The 10,240-nt window shown below is 32.6% G+C and overlaps 1 protein-coding gene across 1 annotated transcript; it reads left to right on the top strand.

Annotated features, from left to right (window-relative positions):
• Positions 1-96: 96 nt before the first annotated feature.
• Positions 97-10,028, top strand: LOC115709708 (E3 ubiquitin-protein ligase BRE1-like 2). The gene is made up of 20 exons (XM_030637878.2): positions 97-117; positions 295-442; positions 1,639-1,800; positions 1,915-2,002; positions 2,120-2,350; positions 2,549-2,716; positions 2,999-3,192; positions 3,321-3,404; positions 3,681-3,800; positions 3,878-4,064; positions 4,175-4,335; positions 4,966-5,037; positions 6,875-6,951; positions 7,534-7,728; positions 8,321-8,393; positions 8,475-8,561; positions 8,652-8,789; positions 8,860-9,062; positions 9,273-9,435; positions 9,521-10,028. Exons 2-20 carry the CDS (start codon positions 386-388, stop codon positions 9,650-9,652), a joined length of 2,592 nt encoding a protein of 863 aa, XP_030493738.2. The 5' UTR covers positions 97-117; positions 295-385; the 3' UTR covers positions 9,653-10,028.
• The last annotated feature ends 212 nt before the right edge of the window (positions 10,029-10,240 follow it).

Here is a 10,240-nt window from a genome sequence, read left to right as displayed (position 1 = left end):
AACCACTCTTCAGTAAAAAAGAAAAACGCTGTTATTTCTTAAAAAGCACTTCTTGAAAGCTGTATACGTTATTTCTTAAAAAATGAGGATTTTACTAAAAACGTTTCTAATTAATGCGTAATTCTCTCTTTACTTTTATTCTTCCCTTACTTGACATTATATTTTATTTATTTATTTATTATTATTTTTTTGAAATGATTTATTTATTATTTCAAAAATTTGGATGTTTTTTTTTTTTTTCATTTATTTTCCATTATAATTATTTCTTATTTAATTATTCTGTAATTAATACAGAAACGAGAAGAAAAGAAAAGAAAAAGACCAAAATCAACTGATGCTATTGCTCATACACTTCGATTAGTCTACAAGGAAGAAGAGTCAGATAATGGAGGGTAATGGGATTAATAAGGATATTTTCTCTCAAAATCATGAACCGCTTCAGGTCAATTTCTTCATCAATCATTGACACTTACAAAATCTTCCTTATTATTCTTTTTATCGAAGTTATTGAATTGCTTAAAGTGTTACAATTTGTGAGTATTTTGTTTCAAAAAGTTTGAATTTCGTCGCATTATTACTCTGTTTATGCTTGTTCATCTTATATAGGGATTGTTAGTGGGGATTTGTTTGATGTAATTAGGGATTTCAAAGTGTTCTAATAACAGTTTTTCCAGATATAGTGAGAGAAACCATTTAGGGTTTCCATCAAATTTTGGTAGTTAGTTATTCTTTTGCTGAAGTTTTGGTAGTTATTAGATATGCAAGTTTTGAAATGTTTGCAGAACATGCATCAAAGTGAATTTTGGAAATATTAAGAAATGAAAATGAACGACATTTAGGAATATAATTTTTGTATAGAGCGAATTTCCAATCATATATATTGTCATATATATGAAATTCAGGTGTTTTGTATTTTAAGATGAATGGGTGCAGAGACTTCATTTTGGTATTTCTCAATGCATGAAACAAATCCATATACTCACTTTGAATTCTAATTTGGTTTAGAATAGAGGTTTTGGAAATGGGAAGAACTTCTACTCACTTTAGATTACTTAACATAACTGAATACTGACTCATTTAGAATGGGGCTATGCTTATTTGAGAGAATTGAGAAGAATGGAAACAGAATTTGATGATCAAATCCAATTCTAGGCAAGGCTAGAATGGTTTAGATCAAAAGCAAATTTTTTTAGGCTTGATAAACACAAATAAATATAACATATGTTAAGTGAGTTTTAGAATATATCTTAGTTGAATCACAAGGCTCAAGAAATTGTGACACTATGCGTATCTAGTGTGACACTTGGAAATATAAGAAATAAATGAATTTGATTACATGTAATACACTGGCATAGATTCCACTAGTAATCTTGAAAATTGATTGTTTGAATGAAATGACATGACTGCAATTCTGTTTTAGGAGACCCCCCAACTTTAGTAGAAATTCACATAAAGGTGTGAATTTCAGTATTGTTTTAATTCTTTCTATGTACATACATGAACATGGATTGCTGTGATTGCCTTCGGTGGAGTGAAATTGGAGTTATACGTAGGCATTGATCTGACTTGCTCTGCTTATAATCACTTCAGTATGGGAGGAAAATTATTTGAAGGATTCGGCTTTTTCTTTTTGTCTAGGTTGATGCAGAAGCTCTTCATTACCAAAATCAGAAACTCCATCAGCAGATAGAGAAACAAAAGCAAGAGTTGCATGATCTTGAAGAAAAAATAAAAAAATCACAAGAAAAGCAAGGTTCTTATGATGACATGTTGATTGCAGTGAATCAACTATGGAATCAGGTTATTGGATGTATTATTTAGCGCGTGTTGTTCTAGTAGTCCCAATTTCCAGTCAAAATATGATATATATTTTTTAAAATTTTCTGAAAAGTATATGTAAAAATTTATATTTAGCTGGTTGATGATTTAATCCTTCTCGGAGCATGCGTTGGTGGAGATCAAAATGCTTTACAGACCTTGGATTGTGTTGATATTTCTAGAGGTATCCGTATCTCATGTTTATGTAAATAGTTATTCTCTGCTCAAATATTTTGATTAATTTGAGCTTTAATTTCTCTACATCACACAAGATGGATTGACATGATGGTGTACACGTTAGGTTCAATTCCATCAGGTCCTGTGGAGGAGATGTTTCTGTGTAGGCTCTTGCAAAAAGATTCCATTGAAGCTAATGACAATGATGGTATTATAAAATATATTGAAGAAGCCCTTTCTTTTCGCCATGCGTCTACTCGGGCATTGTTGACACGCGTGGAAGGTAGTGTTAACGCTCAAATGGCGAAAACTGAGAGCTTATATCAGGCTCTAGGAGGAGTTTTATTTCCAAAAGGTCAGGATATATCATAATGAGGTTCAATTGTAGTCCATTTTCTCATATTAATCTCATATACTGAGTTTGTTATTTTCTCTTATCTTTTATGAGTTTTATCAAGAAATAAATAAACCTCTTATCTTCCACTGATGAACAGTAAGCATGTTTGTGCATTTTTATTAAATGGTGCTTCTTTTGGTTTATTTTTTAATTTAGATGCCATCAGTGTGCTATCTAAGATTGATGATATGATGAAAGAGGAGGCTAATAATTTGCGTTCCGTGATTGATGCTCTTCATTCAAAGCATAAAGTATACATAGAACAGATTGCAACTTATAAAAGCAATCAATCGACTGATCAATCTGAAATTAAACGTCTCGCAGGTAATTAAGATGGTTATCAAATTAGAGTGCAATTTTATAAATATGTACATTGTTAGCAGTTTATATGGATGGATCATATATGCCAACTCTATTATGGCCATGCATTTGTCAGCTAATTAGAATTACCCAGAGACTATTAAATTCATGAAAAGGAATTGTTCCTCAACTGTTATTGTTATTGTTATTTTTCTGACATACTTTTTAAATCTGTTGGATGTATACTTTTTCTGTTATTGATTTTTAAATCTGTTGGATGTATACTTTTTCTGTTATTGATAAAAGGTGAGCTTGATGATACTATGGCTGAACTTGAAGAAAGTAGAAGAAAATTAATTAATCTGAAAATGCAAAAGGATGCTGCATCTGGGATTCCTATTCTTCCTTCAGGAGCAGTAAATGGACACTTGTCACCTGAGAAGTCTGCCGAGAGGACAATAAGTTTGCGTGATTTGAAGATTTCGATTGAGGAAACAAAGGTATACATGTGGTAGACTAAATAGGAAACTACTAAATACAAATAGGAAACTACTAAAATGCAATTTACCCTAATTCTTACAACTAATATACAGTTAATATTATAACAGTATTTGAATATCTAATACAGATGCTAGCAACAAACCGTCTTTTTGAGCTTACTGAAGCACAGGACGAAAATCTAACATTGTCAAAACAGGTGGAGGCTCTCCAGGTCAGTACTCTTTAATGTTGTTGAGCTTGCTATTGCTATTGATGCTTTCTCAGAGACCTGTATTCTTTTCTCTTATAATTCTATGGATAATTGTTTTTTTAACACACCAAACTGTTATTTTGTTGATCCTGGACCACGATAGTTAGTTGTTTCAATCTGTATTTTTTTCTTGACAAATCTGTATTTTTTCTACCCATAACAACTATTGGTCTTTTTCTAGATTTCGTTTTATCACATAAAGAATTGTATCTATCTATGATATGTTCTTTCTTGCAGAGTGAATTGAAGGATGACAAATACATACATTCATCTCGACTTTATACTTTGTTAAATGATCAACTCCAACATTGGAATGCTGAAGTTGAGCGATACAGAGCTATGATTGATGCTTTGCAGGTTAGATTGCTTTCTTTTAATTCCTTGTAGGTTATCCAACTTCTATATTTCGGCATCTTCTGAAAGTACAGTTTCAGGTTGACAGGTCTCTTGTCATCAGAAGGGATAAGGAGCTGAATGCTAAAGTAGAATCAGCAGATGCAGCGAGGAATGCTGTTGAGATTGCTGATTCCAGAACTGAAGAACTTGAGCTCCAGCTACAGAAGAGTATTAATGAAAAGAATGATCTTGAAGTTAAAATGGAAGAAACTATCCAGGATTTAGGTCAAATATTATATCTTTTGAGCTTTGTTCTTTTTAGTGGTCATTTACTTCAACTGTTTGAAAAAAGATTTACTTCAACTGTTGGTTTGTAAATGGTCTCCCTTCTGCAGGTAGAAAAGATATCAAAGCAGAGTTCCATGTCATGGCCTCAGCTTTGTCCAGGGAAATGAAAATGATGGAAGTTCAGTTGAAACGATGGCAGGAGACAGCTGATGAAACACTTTCTCTACGTGAGAAAGCCCAATCTTTGAAACTTTTGCTCAGTAAGAAGGTGTGGTTGAAGTCTCCACTGTTTTTATTATTCACCTTTGTTAGTTGCATATTTTGTTTTGGCCATGAAAGTGGTAATTTAAGGAAGATTTACAACCTTGAGCTGAGTGTAGGGGGAATTGCTAAATGGTTACTTCTACAAGCAGAGTCTGGCTGATTTCTTTTTCGAACTCATTTGAAATCAGTGTGTTATAGAAAACTGATTAGTCTATATCTGATTTCTTTTCACACCTCTTACCACCTGACTCTTGGCCACTTCTTCATTTAAGTTTGATTTCTTAATCTTATTATTGTCCACGGACTATGACTACAGTTTCCTTTTAATGAAAATTAAAGAATGAATGGAAAAAACTGCCATAATCTCTCTTGTTTGAACTCCTCTTTCCGCCTCTTGTTCATTTGGAAACATGTACATGAACGAATCAGTTGATAAAAACTGAAGTTAAAATTTAAATTTTTGTTTGAATTTCGAAGTAATATTATTTTGAAGTAGAGTAATATTATAGGATTCCAGCCCCAATTCTCATGTATATCACATTCCATGTGTATGAGATCTTGCAAACATTGCCAATTTGGTCCTCTACTTTTTATATATTCAGTTGTTGATTCTTTTATTTTTTGTATCTTATAGACAATTGAACAAAAGAGTTTAGCAGAAAAATGTGCTGAACAAGTGATAGAGGTGAAGGATCTGAAGGAAATGGTAAGATTTGTGCTCATTTAACTGATGCATTTCATCCTTTTGTTTCTTCCATTTCCTCTGCTCCATGGATGTTTTCTTTTTTCCTCTTCTTTCCTTGTTCAATGTAGTATTTTAATTGTTATATATCAATTTATGTACTGAATGATGTCTTGTCATTTTATTTCATTCCCAATTTGTTTAGTATTTTTATATGGTTCAGCTTTATTGTAAATGAATTGTAGTCTTGCACTTCAATTGTTAATATTAACATACGTATATGGGAAAATACCATTTTAGTCCCCATGTTTAAACTGATTATAGACGTGACTCTGTTTTTAAAAAATCCAGTATGCTATCCTTCAATTCTATATGATGTACCAAAATTAATCCTACATCTGATTTTGGTCAAACTTTTTTTTAATAATTAGCCTTTTTACCTTTGTTTTATTTCAATTAATAAAATATATTTATTTATTTATATGTTGAAACTTAATTCATTTTTATATAAAGTTACATGTTAGAATTTGAAAATATATATGTATATATATAAGATATTAGTTTAAAAATAACTAAATGTATTTATTATAATAAAACAAGGGCAAAAATATCTTATTGAAAAAAAAATAAGACCATTTCACCTTTGTTTTATCAAAAAAAAAAAAAAGAAGTGTCATACATTTTCTTAAAGATATCATTATTTAAAAAATAACTAAACTAAAAAATAACAATAAGGGAAAAATAACCTATTGAAAATAGTATGACCAAAATTAAGTAGATTAAATGTTGTTAGATTTATTAAAGCAAAGGGTCAAGTATGCTGAAACATGAGAGACCTAAAGTGACGTTAAATTGGGAGGAATGAAAATATAGGAATAGGAATGGGAATGAGAATGGGAATAGGAATAGGAATGGAATGGAATAAAATTTAAAATGCATAAAAAATTGATAAAAAATCATTAAATATTTTCTCTCGTTACATTAGAATGGTCTTTCCTTCCTTTTTAAAATGGAATAGTCATTCCACCAAAATGGTAGAAAGAGCATTCCATTTGCCATTCCAATACTTTAAAATGCAACCAAACAAAGAAATGGAATGAAAATTGTTTTCTTTCCATTCCATTGCATTTCATTACCTCCAACCAAACGCCACCTAAGAGTAATACTAAATAGACATTCATTTTACATACTGAAAACACTCATAATGCAAACAATGATGTAACATGCATTAACCTTAATAACGGTTTAAAATGTATGTCACATCATTGTGTGCATTTTGATTGTGTAAAATGAGTGTGCTTAGTATAATTCGGGATCAACATGGTATTTTCTCAATATCGCGAGTCAGTTTGATAGGGATTTCGTGTTTTTCACGTGTATGGAAAGTTGTATTTAATATTTATTGAAATTAATGATTTATCAATAAAATTAATTTACTATGACTATTACACTAAAATCAAATGGTAAGAATGAATTCTTCTATCGATAGCGATAACAAAACTGTCCTCTTAAGAATTTAAGTTAAATTTCTTTCAAAGCAAAGACAAATATTTTGGTCAGTTATAAATCTGCTAGCTGTCTTCTCTGTTTCATTCTCCACTGTAGTCGTGTTCCTCTTTGTTCCTCTTCTTATTTCTCTTCTCACTGTTCATTTTCATCGATCCGCAATGCTCCCCCCCTTTGTACGCGTTCCTCCCCTCTAAAACAACCTTTATGTGTTTAAACATCTTTTATGCATATCACATAAATTTTTGGCTAATCACTGAACTTTGTGAAAATTGTAGCAGAAGGTTTTCGGTTGTTATGCACTGTAAATCTGAACTTTATGAGCCAGCCATTGATGTGTGAATATATTTTGCAGATTGAGGAGTTGCAGAAGGAGCAACAAGAGGTGCAACTTTTCTTGGACATGTATGGACAGGAAAGTAATGACAACAGGTAATAGATATTGGATGATGAAGAGATTGATGGTTTGTTTTGTGGTCACTGATCGAGGCTTATATGTACTGATTACCTGCTTACTAGTTTCTCTGCAATTTTAGGGTGGTATGGATTTTGAATATTAATCTTGAAGCAAAGCAGGCTTTTGTGAATCATTAATATGCTGGTATTAGTGAATTAAAACTCCAGCAAGTCTATGGATCATATTTGTGCTCACAAAATGATCACTTTTAAACTGAAGATCTGCAGATCTAAGGGCTTTTTATAGTACTTGGAATTTGTAAGCTAAGCATCTAGGTTGGCATATAACAGGGTACATGTTGTATTTTGAAAACATCTTAAGAAAACACTCATTGTGCATATCGTATTTTGAAATGTTATTTCTTGGCTTGTGGCTTCACTAAACATAAACTTTGAATTACATACTTCATGAGTTCTGTCCCATCTTTTTTATTTTTTGGTTTTTCTTTCTTGTTTTTTTAGTTTAGTTTTCCCATTCCTGGTGTCTTTTGTCTTCTTTATCAAGTATTCTTTGTTTTGTTATATCAACTCTTACAGACTTTGTAAACTTAATTTCAGTGACCTGATGGAGATCAAAGAATCAGAACGTAGGGCTCACGCTCAAGCTGAAGTACTGAAAAATGCTTTGGATGAACATAGTTTAGAGTTGAGAGTGAAAGCTGCCTATGAAGCTGCAGCTGCTTGTCAATTAAGGCTGTCAGCTGCTGAAGCTGAGCTAACTGACTTGCGTGCCAAACTGGATTCTTCAGAGAGGTGTGTTCTTAAAGCAAAGGATTTTGTTACATAAATTGTCCTAGAGCAAAAAAAAAAAAAAAACTAAGAACGTTATTCACTTTTACTGGGTGCACAAGTGGGTCTGCCATATTAATTTTAGGTTTTACGTTACATAAATGTCCATTAGAAGATGGTGCAATTGAAATTGGTGCATAAGACATGGTGTATAACACCTGATGATTCTAAGAGGAAATTATGGTAGATTTGTAGTGTACTTATGATTTTCATTTCCCTCTCTCACACAGGGATGTTATTTGTTGTGACAAGAGTTGACAATATCTTTTCATTGGCTGCTAATATGTATATATCAAAGTTCTGTTTTTACTTTTGGAGTTGAGAACTTCTTATCAGAAGCTCTTGTTAATAATGTAGCTCTTTTTTTCTCTTATTTCAAAATTTTGAGTTAATGCATTGAGCTGTAAGAGTTAGTGTTTCTCTTTTATATTGTTTTAATGTGAGAGAACTTATCTTGTCAATAACTCATGTGGTTTCTTTTTTATTACAAAAGAAGAATATTATGTATGATGACATATTTGTATTACTTTGTAATGTTTTTCACATTGCATTGTAGGGATGTTCTGGAGCTTGAAGAGGCCATTAAAATTAAAGATGCTGAAGCAGATGCTTATATATCTGAAATTGAGGTACTTGATATTCTTCAGTTTCATATTATCCTCCTGGTCTTGAACTATAATTATATTAAAGTACTTCACATTATGCTCCAGACCATTGGCCAAGCATATGAAGACATGCAGACGCAGCATCAGCATCTGTTGGAGCAAGTGGCCGAGAGGGATGACTATAACATTAAGGTTATTGTCATTGTTTGACTCCATATTTCGTTGCCACCCTCTTCAATACAATTGGATATTTGGTCTAATTCTTTCGTGTTATTTGTGCAGCTTGTTTCTGAAAGTGTGAAGACGAGACAAGCACATAGTCTTTTACACTCTGAGAAACAGGCATTGACTAAACAGCTTCAACAAATGAATACATTAATAGAGTCCTTGCGGACGAGAATTGTTCAGGGTGAAGAGCAGGTATAGTTTCACTTGTCTTGTGGACAAATTTTGCATCTATTAGTCATTTTTAACAATTGTTTGAATGCAGGTCAAGGTTCTTCTGAGTGAAGCGATTAAAGTTACTGAAGAAGAGAGACATATTAAAGTCAACCTAGAAACTGCCAAGTGGGAATTAGCTGATGCTGAGAAGGAGGCGAAATGCTCTAAACTTACTCTGTCATCTTCTGAAAAGGAATATGAACAACTTCTGCGGGAAATCGACAGTGTCCAAAGTGAACTAGACAATGAAAGGTGGTATTCTGATACATTTCATTAGAATTCAATGGCTGTACTTGGGAAGATATTGGCAACTCTTGCCAATTTGAGATCCTTATTTTATGGTTTTTCACACGTGAACATTAAGTTTTGTTTTCTTTGAATCTTCCATTGGGTTGATTTCCTTGGTAACACTTCCGAAGTAAGGTTTTTGTGCTCACTAACTCACTAGTTATTATCGTGCAGAAACTCCCGGAATCTCCTCCAGGAAGAGTTTGAGGAATTGAAAGCTAGTGTTGAGGAGATGAGTTCTGAAACAGGAGAGGCAGCAGTACAGAAACTTCAAGAGGAAATCAAGTTTTGCAAGTCTATCTTACAGTGTCTTGTATGTCGTGATAGGCCGAAGGAGGTGAGAGTTGTTGTTGACCCCATCATTTTTTTGTCTCTTGTTTGGTCTTTTTTAGTATGCTAACACAGTTCCAATCAATCTTCAGGTTGTGATTGTGAAGTGCTTTCATCTGTTTTGCAATCTTTGTATCCAAAAGAATTTGGAGATTCGCCATCGAAAGTGTCCTGCCTGTGGAACTGCATTCGGTCAAAACGACATTCGTTTTGTGAAAATATGATCATACCCTTGTCTTGTAGATTAAGGCGGGGTTGACTGCAGTTTAGTTTCATATTTCCTAGCCAACTGCTTCGGAGACTCTGCATATCTGTGTTGGTATTTATCTAAATAAATTTAGAGAATTGCTAAGGGACACCCGATGACGGTGTGCCATGTCATAGCATTTTGGGACACCATAGGGTGTCTTGTAGCAATGCTCAAAAATTTATTTTGTTTTCTTGGTTTGTGGTAATTTTCTAGGAGAAAAAGGCTGGTGTTTTTCACAACCAAAACATCATTTTGCTTCCTTACTATAATACACAATCATCTAAGAGAATTCTCTTATAGGTGAAATTGCCCACCTAACTTCAAATAAATGAACTCAGGATTTTGTCCAATGTCAGTTGATTGGTTTTTTCAGCTTAACCCTTAAAAGATTTATAGAGTAATTGGTGCAAATAATTTCTTTATGATTCTATTTTTTTTTTTAGATTTGTTGTATAACTTTTGGGAGGTGTTGAATAGATGTATCGATTTTTCAGCATGTTATTTTGACAAAGTAGTTTATGCTCATAATTTTTTTTAACACTCATCTAAACATAAATGAATC

This window comes from Cannabis sativa, chromosome 3 (genome assembly GCF_029168945.1).
Source record: "Cannabis sativa cultivar Pink pepper isolate KNU-18-1 chromosome 3, ASM2916894v1, whole genome shotgun sequence".
NCBI classification, from domain to species: Eukaryota; Viridiplantae; Streptophyta; class Magnoliopsida; order Rosales; family Cannabaceae; genus Cannabis; species Cannabis sativa.
The sequence above is the reverse complement of the archived record's forward strand: the minus strand, read 5'-3'. Positions and strand labels throughout refer to the sequence as shown.